General features: G+C 42.8%; 1 protein-coding gene across 5 annotated transcripts in view; it reads right to left on the reverse strand.

The window, feature by feature from the left end:
- terf1 (telomeric repeat binding factor (NIMA-interacting) 1) overlaps window positions 1-13,023 on the reverse strand; it is a 69,431-nt gene that overhangs the window by 7,033 nt on the left and 49,375 nt on the right. For 4 of the 5 annotated variants that reach the window (XR_011595440.1, XM_070891234.1, XM_070891235.1 and 1 more), the window contains 3 exons: window positions 3,978-4,043; window positions 3,261-3,367; window positions 1,197-1,282 (listed from right to left, as the gene is read on the reverse strand). Coding sequence is in view for 4 of the 5 variants with exons in the window: in XM_070891234.1 (XP_070747335.1) it covers window positions 1,197-1,282; window positions 3,261-3,367; window positions 3,978-4,043 (259 nt within the window). In the remaining variant the exon portion in view is untranslated. The remainder of the gene's footprint in view (window positions 1-1,196; window positions 1,283-3,260; window positions 3,368-3,977; window positions 4,044-13,023) is intronic. The other variant, XM_070891233.1, reaches the window with a different exon arrangement.

Genomic DNA, 13,023 nt, shown 5'->3' on the forward strand with positions numbered 1-13,023 from the left:
AATATTCGGGAAGTCTAGAACCAGGGGACATCGTCTTAGGATAAGGGATAGGCCATTTGGGACTGAGATGAGGAGAAACTTCTTCACTCAGAGAGTTGTTGACCTGTGGAATTCCTTGCCGCAGAGAGTTGTTGATGCCAGTTCATTGGATATATTCAAGAGGGAGTTAGATATGGCCCTTACGGTTAAGGGGATCAAGGGGTATGGAGAGAAAGCAGGAAAGTCTTACTGAAGGAATGATCAGCCATGATCTTATTGAATGGCGGTGCAGGCTCGAAGGGCCGAATGGCCTACTCCTGCACCTATTTTCTATGTTTCTATGTTTCACTTTATACAAGAGACTCCAATAGCAACAATATACAAAAAAAACTAAACTTTTGACCATACCGCCGAAATGTTCAGTTTCCATAAATTATTTTTTACCATCAGGTAGGCATTAGTTGTGACAGTCAGTGACAGGAACAAATGCAAAATTCAAAATACCATTTTGTTAATTTACACTAGGGAGATGCAGTTGCAGTTTTATCCCCATGCCATTGAAAACTCATTTGCAGCTGTACTGCTGTGGAAAGGTGTCAAGCAGTGGGTTGGTGCATTCCTGCAATAGGGAAGGGTGGGATAGAAAAAGAAACCTGTGACATTTCTAGACCACAGTCACATACATTCTAACCGGCAGTTCAAAATAGCCTTGGAAAAGGTTTAAGAGCATATCGCCTTCCCTTTCTCCTAGCTACAGATGGAGGGATCACAAGCGACAAACAGGAATTTCAAACATATCTAAAATCAAAAACAAACAAAAAAAATCAAACTATTGTTGATGTTTTTACCAAAGTAACATTTAGCAATTATTGAAGTACATCACAATGGGATACTAGAGGCTTGCCAGCATAGCAGAATTTTGGAGAAAAATACAAAGCAGTACAATGGGCACAGAAAAGAAAAAACTCATTTTAAGATGATGCTATTTTCTCGTAAGAACAAGTACCCTATAACTGCACCCCATAGGATTGGTAAATAATAGAAAAATCAGTACATTGAAAAAATTATTGATCAAATAATCAGCTCTATCCCTTCTTCTTCCCCCACAAACCCCCAAAAATGGTGGTGGGATGAAGCTTGTGTTTCTTTTATGACTTCAATGATGTAACCTTTTTGTTTCACGAGTGGTATAGATTTTCCCTTCATCAAATACTTACTCTTTTCTTCCTTGGCACTTCTGAATTAACTGATCTGCTTTTCTTTTTAATTTTCGCCAGGTGTCCACTACTTGTGATTCTCTTTTCTGTAAAAGATAGAACAGACAATATTTGAACAGCTGCAAAAGCCTTTATCTTTCCCCAATGATCTCAGTGGATCACTGGCTGTGCCAATTCTAACATTAATATCCAAGTTTCTAAATAGAAACGTGCTTTTAAATACAATGCCTCAACAGTGTTGTGGTTTGGCTAGCTCCATACATTATACTAACAATTTGCACATGTAGTTCGACCGAGACGTTGTTTAAATTAACATTTAATTTTCTCTCCCTCCTTCAGTGTCTCAGCATCCTTCCCCATTTCCAAGCTGACAAGATTGAGTGGTGACCTGCACCCAGACCCTTGCCACTGCTGTTTGATTTTGGCTGTTGAATATGGGAAATGAATGCACTCCAACTTTCTCTCCCACACCCGTTGGGAGGTGCATAGCCACTATTCTCTTGAATGCAGTGGGATGGCAGAAATCAGGAACTCCCAGCATGGTGAATTGTGGGTGCATTAGTTGGTAAAAAAATAACGAAACAAGTCTGATTATAGTTCAGATCAGTGAAATTCAAATTTTACGAGTTAGGTTAGTGGTGTGACAAAGAGAAGTTCTCCATTTATTCTTTCAAATGACTTAAGCATATCATAAGAGAAATTGGGATGAAAGCACAACTCACTAAAGTAATACATCTTATACTTTTTATTTGAAAAAAAAAAATCACAATTAATTAATGTCCATGGATCCACAGGCAGGTAGCTTGGACAGAGGCTAGGAATCTGACCAGAGTACTTAGCATCTTGCTGAATATATCAAAAAGCAACACTACTTTAAGTATTTAATTACTTGAAGGGCTATGGGGAAAGAATTGGGGAGTGAGACTAATTGGTTAGCTCTTTGAAAGAGCTGATACATGCACAATGGGTCCTTCTGTGCTGTATGATTCTATACTTCCAGACCTTTGGCAATGCCTTTTGATTTAGTTTGCTGGAACACATCACGAGTGGGATGCTCTCCAACTCAAGGTGATGTCAGCTGTGGCTCAGTGGTAGCACTCTCACCTCAGTCAGAAGGTTGTGGGTTCAAGCACTACTTCAGATAAATACTCCAGGCAGACACTTCAGTACAGTACTGAGGGAGTGCTTCACTTTTGGAGATGCCATCTTTTGAATGACATGTTAAACCCAGAAACCCCATTTGTCCTTTTGTGTGAATGTAAAAGATCCTTATGGCACTTTTCAAATTAGAGCAGGGGAGTTCTCCCAGTGGCCTGGCCAACATTTATTCCTCAATGAACACCACCAAAACAGATTATATGCTGCTTTATCTTAATGCTATTTACGGCATCCTGAGGCCGTGAAAGTGTGATACGAATACAAGCATTTTTCTTTACTGAAGTTTTTATGCAGGGCTATAAACCGAAACATTCTCAGGAATACTTCAACATATTGGGCCACAGACCCAGACCTGCAATTCTCACGGTGAACTCCTGATTTCAAACATGCGACTGTAGACAGTTGCCAAGAGGCCACCAAAGAATCTTCCATAGGGAGAGTAAGAAAAGTATAAATGAAACTGTAGAACCAATAGTTCTAGTTTAATAGGGCTCTTACACTTGTTCCTTGGAAGCTGGTATAACTCTGTTTGCTGATAGCATTCACTTAACTTATTTTTCCAGAGAGCACATAAAGGAGTGAACATACTGATTCTCAGCTCAGTCAATAATACACGGCCAGGCAGATCATAAATATATCCCCTGTGGTACATGGAGCAGTAAACCCACTGAGAACAATAGATGGAGGGAAGATCGGCCAGCCACAACTAGTAGTATCACTCCAGCAAAATAAGTTCATTCCTCCTCCCACCACAGAGTACTTTTGTTTTGTACACTTTGCAGATCTAAACCATGTATGTTGTTCACATTGGAAGGCTGCAACTGGCAATAAAAGTACCAATGATTATAGGTTTGTAATTGGACTAATCAATACCAAAAATTGACCAGCACATTTTGATATACCTACTTCTCACAGATGACCTTTTTCTTTTTCCTGCCAAACCTTTGACTGCTTCAGATTCCATTGGTTTCCAACCTTTCTGTTCAACAAAACTGTAAAGCTGCCTTTTAGATCTGCAATAAAATGTACTTCACTTTATAATTTCAGCAAAGAGTAATATTTACATTTACTAACATTTAGATGGGGTATATAGAGGGAAGTATAGTCTCAAAGTTTTAGCAATTTTCAGATTTTCAAGCCTCTCCATGAGCCTCTAGAGTTATCCACTTTGCAGATGTGGTGTGCTGGGTGTTTGGTACATAGGATGGGGATGAGAAAAACAAATTCTGGACAGGGTTTATAATCAGAGGTTATTAGGATTTTTGCAGTGAGTCTAACTGCAAATAAAACCCTTCTGGTTAGAGTGATAGTGTAAGAATAAGGTTGTTTACACCATTCAGTATATAAAAACAAGCAAACCAATAGATAAATATTAACCAAAATTTAAATTTCTCCAGTAACGTAAAAAATAAAATTGATAGACTCCATTTTAATGTTCATTCTCTTTTAAAGATTGCTCTAAAAGCAGGAAGCTTTAAACATATCCAGACAGCAATTTCAAAGCTCTTATTTTTGGTACATGCTATTAGATCTATTTTGCTTTTGCAATGCAGTTCCCAAATCAATTTAAACCACAAAACAGAAACGACAACAGGAGGGCAGAACTGTACAAACATAACAAACCTTTGCGTATTAGACTCTGTGTTATTCAACTCTCCCACTGTTTCTCTTCTTGATAAATCATCACTGCTGGAAACAAAAAGGATGGATTATCCAACACCTTCCAAACAGGTTGTGAAAAATACAGGGAGCTGAAATTACCATTTCAGACAAAAGCAGGATTTTTCAGCTCGAGCAATTATTATTTACTATTGTTGCTGTACTGGACTCTTGACACTTAGTTGTAACATGGTTTATAATAATGCCCAAAATAGTGCAGCAATAATCAATGCAATGCACTATTAGAAGTGATGTGTCAGATGTTCAGCTAGCTAGCATCTCAGATCACAGGGATTTTAGGCTCACTATTTACACTGGGGGGGGGGGGGGGGGAGACAGGGACACAGGAAGTTCATTAAATTAATCAAGTGAAAGGGTAAACACAAATTTGCAAGTGGGAAACACTCACTATGGAATGGGAACCTAACAGAAGGGAACAGACCACAACATGTACTTAATTCTGACCTCTTCTGGTTATAGAGAAGTCTGTGGCCCATTATTTTGGTTAGAGGCACCTGCAATAAATATCAATACAATACAAGGAAGAATAATATGCATCCTCCAGACAAAGGACTGAGCAATAGAGGCCTCTTCAAATATTTTAATCCTGCTTCAGGAAAGCTAAAGGGAAAAAACAATTGCAGGTGAGAGTCTATTTTCCCCTCTTGGTAAAATGACCCATGGCGCATCACACGAGCGATGATCAAATAGAATTTGACAAGCAATGATTCCCTGATTCAGCTCATCCTATACTGCCAGACCGTAGGGCTCAATTTTTCCCAGTGATCTGCACCGCATTTCTTTGGGCCTAAATTAATATATCCAACTTTCCCCAAAGATTGTGCACTAGCGTAACTCAGTTAGTTAGGATTTTTTTAAGGTTAGTTTTTTTTGCATCATAGGGGGCGTAACCCGATGTCTGCACCAGTTTTTCACATTTATGCAAGTTTGGCCAACTTACATTTCTCCTAGGACGGTGTATGTGACCACTCCCAAAAAACCTTCTGGGCTCTTAACAAAAACCAGCGCACATCAAAAAATTCACGCGGAAAGAACGCCATTGTTTTTAGGAGGGAGTCAAGAACACATTAAATATACATCATGAAGCTTAATTTTTTCAAACTTAAAATGCAGAAAATGAAAGTTTAATGCAATTCTTTAACTTTGGATTTTTTTTCAAAGTGCCACACCACCATCGAACGTCTCCAAACTGAGCTCGAGGGTCGGAGCACCAGCCGGCAGAATCGTTCCCTCACCCGCCCACAGGCTCAGCTTGAAAAGAAGCCCGGGGAGGGGTGGGGGTTCCGAGCCCGTGTTCAGGCGAGGGAGCGATTCTGCCGGCCGACACTCGAGCCCGGTGAGGAGATGGTCGGGCAGTGGTGGGGTGGTACTTTGAAAAAAATCTAAAATTAAGAATTGCATTAGACTTCGTTGTCTCAAATGTCCTCATTTGAATGCCTAGCTTCCCGTTCTAAGCAAGCTTATTGCACATGCCCAGACCTGGGTGTGGTCCATAGTAGAGCGTCGACCTTGGGGAGAGAGACAACAAAGAAGTTTGCCCTGCTGTTTTGCGCTTCTTGCAGAGGTACAATTTAATCATGGGGGCAATACTGACAATAACATACCTCGTGCAAGCATTCTGCATAATGGTGCTACAGAGGAGATGATTGATTCAACGTCATCGCATGAGGAACCCCAGAACACGTAGGATGATGGGCAGGAGGCCTTACCCACGTCTGGTATAGCGAGACAGGCGTTCATACCCACAACTGAGTGATGCAGACTGTGAGAAAAGGCTGCGTTTCCGCAAAGAAGTTGTAACCGAGATCTGAGAGTTAGTAAAATCAGACCTAGAAGTATCAGGAGGACTGCTTTGTCAGTTGAGGTGAAGGTTACAGCTGCACTTTCATTCTATGCACCTGGATTGTTCCAGGCCACAACTGGGGATGAGAGAGTCATTTCTCAACATGCAACACATATCTGCATTTGGCAGGTGACTGCTGCACTATATGCCCAGAGGAATGACTACATAAAGTTCCCCATGACCGCCCAGGCAATACATGAAAGGGCTGTGGGCTTCTCCAGAATTGCTGGCTTCCCAAAGATACAGAGCTGCATTAATTGTACCCACATTGCCTTGCGAGAACCTTTGGAGGATTCCGAGATGTACAGGAACAGAAAAGGATACCACTCCGTTAATGTGCAGCTCTTGCCATGCATGTCATCAGACATCATGTCAGTTGATGCAAGATACCCTGGGAGCACCCATGATGTATTCATCCTACGCGAGAGTGCTATATCTGTCATGTTACAGCAGCAGCCAGAAGGGCAGAGATGGTTGCTGGGAGACAAAGGGTATGACCTCGCCAATTGACTCATGACACCCCTACTACGCGTGACCCAGATGGAAGCTGACCGGGAATACAACATGTTGCACAGCATAATAGAGAGGACCATTGGCATCTTGAAACAGCGTTTCCGATGTCTGGACCATTCCGGAGGCTACTTGCAATACTCATAAGAACATAAGAAATAGGAGCAGGAGTAGGCCATACGGCCCCTCGAGCCTGCTCCACCAGTTAATACGATTATGGCTGATCCGATCATGGACTCAGGTCCACTTCCCTGCCCGCTCCCCCATAACCCCTTACTCCTTTATCAGTTAAGAACCGTCTATCTCTGTCCTAAATTTATTCAATGACCAAGCTTCCACAGCTCTCTGAGGCAGCAAATTCCACAGATTTACAAACCTCAGAAGAAATTCTTCCTCATGTCAGTTTTAAATGGGCGGCCCCTTATTCTAAGATTATGCCCCCTAGTTCTAGTCTCCCCTATCAGTGGAAACATCCTCTTTACATCCACCTTGTCAAGCCCCCTCATAATCTTACACGTTTTTATAAGATCATCTCTCATTCTTCTGAATTCCAATGAGTGGAGGCCCAACCTACTCAACCTTTCCTCCAAAGTCAACCCCCCGCCCCCCCCCATCTCCGGAATCAACCTCGTGAACCTTCTCTGAACTGACTCCAAAGCAAGTATATCCTTTCTCAAATGTGGAAACCAAAACTGTACGCAGTATTCCAGGTGTGCCCTCACCAATACCCTGTATAACTGAAGCAAGACTTCACTGCTTTCATACTCCATCCCCTTTGCAATAAAGGCCAAGATTCCATTGACCTTCCTGATCACTTGCTGTACCTGCATACTATCCTTTAGTGTTTCATGCACCCCCAGGTCCCGCTGTACTGCAGCACTTTGCAATTTTTCTCCATTTAAATAATAACTTGCTCTTTGATTTTTTTTCTGCCAAAGTGCATAACCTCATACTTTCCAACATTATACTCCATCTGCCAAATTTTTGCTCACTTAGCTTGTCTATGTCCTTTTGCAGGTTTTGTGTCCCCTCCTCACACATTGCATTTCCTCCCATCTTTGTATTGTCAGCAAACTTGGCTACGTTACACTCAGTCCCTTCTTCCAAGTCGTTAATATAGATTGTAAATAGTTGTGGTCCCAGCACTGATCCCTGCGGCACCCGACTAGTTACTGATTGCCAACCTGAGAATGAACCATTTATCCTGACTCTCTGTTTTCTGTTAGTTAGCCAATCCTCTATCCATGCTAATATATTACCCCCCAACCCCGTGAACTTTTATCTTATGCAGTAACCTTTCATGTGGCACTTTGTCAAATGCTTTCTGGAAGTCCAAATACACACATCCACTGGTTCCCCTTTATCCTCCCTGTTCATTACATCCTCAAAGAATTCCAGCAAATTTGGCAAACATGACTTCCCCTTCATAAATCCATGCTGACTCTGCCTGACTGAATTTAGTTTAAAAACTAGGATGAAAACACTACCTAAATGCACGCAGCATTAGAAATAAAATAAATGAGTTGACGGCACAAATCATTACAAATGGGTATGATTTGGTGGCCATTACAGAGACATGGTTGCAAGGTGGCCAGGACTGGGAATTAAACGTACAGGGATATCTGACGATTCAGAAAGATAGGCAGGAAGGGAAGGGAGGTGGGGTAGCTCTGTTAATAAGGGATGATATCAGGGCAGTTGTGAGGGATGATATTGGCTCCAATGAACAAAATGTTGAATCATTGTGGGTGGAGATTAGAGATAGTAAGGGGAAAAAGTCACTGGTCGGCGTAGTTTATAGGCCCCCAAATAATAACTTCATGGTGGGGCGGGCAATAATCAAGGGAATAATGGAGGCATGTGAAAAAAGAACGGCAGTAGTTATGGGGGATTTTAACCTACATATCGATTGGTCAAATCAAATCGCAGGGGGTAGCCTGGAGGAGGAATTCATAGAATGCATACGGGATTGTTTCTTAGAACAGTATGTAACAGAGCCTACAAGGGAGCAAGCCATTTTGGATCTGGTCCTGTGTAACGAGACAGGAAAAATAAACGATCTCCTAGTAAAAGATCCTCTCGGAATGAGTGATCACAATATGGTTGAATTTGTAATACAGATTGAGGATGAGGAAGTTGTGTCAGAAACGAGCGTACTATGCTTAAACAAAGGGGACCACAGTGGGATGAGGGCAGAGTTGGCTAAAGTAGACTGGAAACAAGGACTAAACGGTGGCACAATTGAGGAACAGTGGAGGACTTTTAAGGAGCTTTCATAATGCGCAACAAAAATATATTCCAGTGGAAAAAGAAGGGCGGCAAGAGAAGAGATATCCAGCCGTGGATAACCAAGGAAATAAAGGAAAGTATCAAATCAAAGACCAATGCATATAAGATGGCCAAGGTTAGTGGGAAACTAGAGAATTGGGAAGATTTTAAGCAACAGCAAAGAATGACTAAAAAAGCAATAAAGAAAGGGAAGATAGATGATGAAGGTAAACTTGCGTAAAACATAAAAACAGATAGTAAAAGCTTTTACAGATATATAAAACAGAAAAGAGTGACTAAAAGTAAATGTTGGTCCCTTAGAAGATGAAAAGGGGGATTTAATAATGGGAAATGTGGAAATGGCTGAGACCTTAAACAATTATTTTGCTTCCGTCTTCACAGTGGAAGACACAAAAACCATGCCAAAAATTGCTGGTCATAGGAATGTGAGAAGGGAGGACCTTGAGATGATCACTATCACTAGGGAGGTAGTGCTGGACAGACTAATGGGACTGAAGGTAGACAAGTCCCCTGGTCCTAATGAAATGCATCCCAGGGTATTAAAAGAGATGGTGGAAGTTATAGCAGATGCATTTGTTATAATCTACCAAAATTCTCTGGATTCTGGGGAGGTACCAGCGGATTGGAAAGCAGCTAATGTAACGCCTCTGTTTAAAAAAGGGGGCAGGCAAAAGGCAGGTAACTATAGGCCGGTTAATTTAACATCTGTAGTGGGGAAAATGCTTGAAACTATCATTAAGGAAGAAATAGCGGGACATCTGGATAGGAATAGTGCAATCAAGCAGACGCAGCATGGATTCATGAAAGGGAAATCATGTTTAACTAACTTACTAGAATTCTTTGAGGATATAACGAGCATGGTGGATAGAGGTGTACCGATGGGTGTGGTGTATTTAGATTTCCAAAAGGCATTCGATAAGGTGCCACACAAAAGGTTACTGCAGAAGATAACGGTAGAGGAAATGTATTAGCATGGATAGAGAATTGGCTGGCGAACAGAAAGCAGAGAGTCGGGATAAATGGGTCCTTTTCCGGTTGGAAATCAGTGGTTAGTGGTGTGCCACAGGGATCAGTGCTGGGACCACAACTGTTTACAATATACATAGATGACCTAGAGGAGGGGACAGAGTGTAGTGTAACAAAATTTGCAGATGACACTAAGATTAGTGGGAAAGCAGGTTATGTAGAGGACGCAGAGGCTGCAAGGAGATTTGGATAGGTTAAGCGAATGGGCTAAGGTTTGGCAGATGGAATACAATGTCGGAAAGTGTGAGGTCATAAACCTTGGGGAAAAAAAACAGTAAAAGGGAATATTATTTGAATGGGGAGAAATTACAACATGCTGTGGTGCAGAGGGACCTGGGGGTCCTTGTGCATGAATCCCAAAAGGTTAGTTTGCAGGTGCAGCAGGTAATCAGGAAGGCGAATGGAATGTTGGCCTTCACTGCGAAAGGGATGGAGTACAAAAGCAGGGAGGTGTTGCTGCAACTGTATAAGGTAAGGCCGCACCTGGAGTACTGCGTGCAGTTTTGGTCACCTTACTTAAGAAAGGATATACTAGCTTTGGAAGGGGTACAGAGACGATTCACTAGGCTGATTCGAGAAATGAGGGGGTTACCTTATGATGATAGATTGAGTAAACTGGGTCTTTACTCCTTGGAGTTCAGAAGGATGAGGGGTGATCTTATAGAAACATTTAAAATCATGAAAGGGATAGACAAGATTGAGGCAGAGAGGTTGTTTCCATTGGTGGGGGAGACTAGAACTAGGGGGCACAGCCTCAAAATACAGAGGAGCCAATTTCTTCTCCCAGAGGGTTGTGAATCTGTGGAATTCTCTGCCCAAGGAAGCAGTTGAGGCTGGCTCAGTGAATGTTTTCAAGTCAAAGATAGATAGATTTTTAAGCAATAAGGGAATTAAGGGTTACGGGGAGAGGGCGGGTAAGTGGAGCTGAGTCCACGACCAGATCAGCCATGATCTTATTGAATGGCGGAGCAGGCTCGAGGGGCTAGATGGCCTACTCCTGTTCCTAATTCTTATGTTCTTATGTTCTTATGTTTTTCCAAATGTCCTGCTACTGCTTCCTTAATAATGGACTCCAACATTTTCCCAACCACAGATTTTAGGCTAACTGGTCTATAGTTTTCTGCTTTTTGTCTGCCTCCTTTTTTAAATAGGGGTGTTACATTTGCAGTTTTCCAATCTGCTGAGACCTCCCCAGAATCCAGGGAATTTTGGTAAATTACAACCAATGCATCCACAATCCCTGCTGCTACTTTTCTTAAGACCCTAGCATGCAAGCCATCAGGTCCAGGGGATTTATCTGCCTTTAGTCCCATTATCTTAATGAGTACCACCTCCTTAGTGATTGTGATTGTGTTTAGTTCCTCCCCCCCCATAACCTCTTGACTATCCATTGTTGCGATATTTTTAGTGTTCTCTACCGTCAAGACTGATACTCCATAAAGACTGACAAAATACTCCCCCGAGATTGTCGGTCAGTTCACTGTTGTGTGCTGCATACTGCATAACTTAGTCATCATGAGGCAGCAGCAGATGGCATTAGAAGACCCACCTGAGATGAGAGTGGATGATGATGAGGAAGACGACGAGGAAGCCATGCAACTACCTGAACCCGGAACACGACAGAGGACGGGCCATCATGCCCGTTAACGATTGCTCGAGCCTTGCGCCAGCAGCTCATCCGTGAACGCTTTACTGCCTGAAGGCTCAGCAGCAACTATTCCACATAGACCATCTTTACTGTTTGGACCTGTTCCGTAATGTTGTGTTGTGTTAATGGAGCAAATAATGGAAATTCTTCTTCTTTACTTCAAAAAGTTGTGTTAATAATGGAACAAATAATGGAAATGATTCAGTTATAATTTAAAATATATTTTATTCAAAAGTTTAACACTTGTTTGTACTTAATTTAACTTTTAATAAAAATATTATTGTATCAAACTTTAAAGTTTTCAGTTAAGATCATTACAAACTTGATTACTTACAAGCTTTTAAACTTTAAATTTACATAACTTACAAAAAATGTTTCATTGGAGAACAGTTACAACAGTAACAATAATAACAGCAGCAAAGAAAGGCTGCACCCATCTCTCCTCCACCTTATTCGAAGACCGCCCGTTGCGCTCGGTCTTGCTGACTCCACCTCTGCCTGTAGGTGGTGGCGTGGTATTTCTTGGGTTGGTACCAAGCGTATTCTTTCGAACATCTCGGGTAATGCACACTTTTGTGTTGGGGGGGGGGGGGGGAAGGGGGGCGGCAGCAGGCGGTAATGTGGAAGGCCCGGCCTGGGCCTCTTCAGAGGCTGGTCTGGAGATTGGAGTGTTGATTCTGTCAATGGGCACAAGGTCTGGGCATGTTCCTTTATTGCAGCAGCTAACTCCGACATTCCCTCCCTCATGTGCCCAGAGTGTCTCAACTACCTTCAACATCCCCTCCCCTCATGTTAGCCGAGTGTATTAGCTACCTGCAACATTCCCTCCCTCATGCGCACTGACATTGTATCAGCTGCCTGCAACATTCCCTCCCTCATGTTCCCGGACAGTGTTCCCATTTCTCGTGAGAGTGTTGTTACTTCTCCAGACAGTCCCGATACCTCATCACCCATCCCACTGATGGTGTCCAGGAGTGATCAGGTAAGGTCAATACTCTCCGCACTCATTGCCATCATCTGAACCACATCTATTAGATCCTACACCTCAGGAGAGCACTTTCGAGCTCTCCTTCCCCTCCTCACCCTGGGTGTGCCTCGCCGCACCCCACTAGAATCCCCAGCCTCGGACTGTGAGAAACCATGGAATGTCCCACCAACACTCGTACCACTCTGGAAAGGGCCTGGCACCTCAATGGGTGGCACCTGCACCTCCTCCAGAGTACGACATTGGGGGCTCCATCCATCACCTCCCCCTCCCCCTTTTGGTTTGGAAGGTAGGATTGGAAGATGTTCTCCTCTTCAGGCTCGTCCACGTCTGAATCTTCTTCGTCATCGTCAGGGTTGGCCTCAAGTTCTGAAAAATATAACAGAACAGACAAATGGTTAGCAGCAGAGGAGGGGGCAGGGTGGGTGGCATGAGGAGCGCTGGCAGCAGGTTGATTTGAAGGACCACGATGAATGATAGCACATTGCATCAACCAAAGCGTAGCTGATGGAGACATCCCCATGAACCGAAGCATGACTAGCCCGCGCAGTACTTAACATTTAGCAAAGCCAGACTGTGGAATTTTCAAGACTTACCCTCTCCCTCAAGTGCGGGCCCAGTTTGTGCAGTGGTGGTTGCTTTTCTCCAGGCAGGACCGATCAAAGCAGCAACCCTCTCTTCCAAGGGT

Source organism: Pristiophorus japonicus, chromosome 1 (assembly GCF_044704955.1).
Source record: "Pristiophorus japonicus isolate sPriJap1 chromosome 1, sPriJap1.hap1, whole genome shotgun sequence".
NCBI classification, from domain to species: Eukaryota; Metazoa; Chordata; class Chondrichthyes; family Pristiophoridae; genus Pristiophorus; species Pristiophorus japonicus.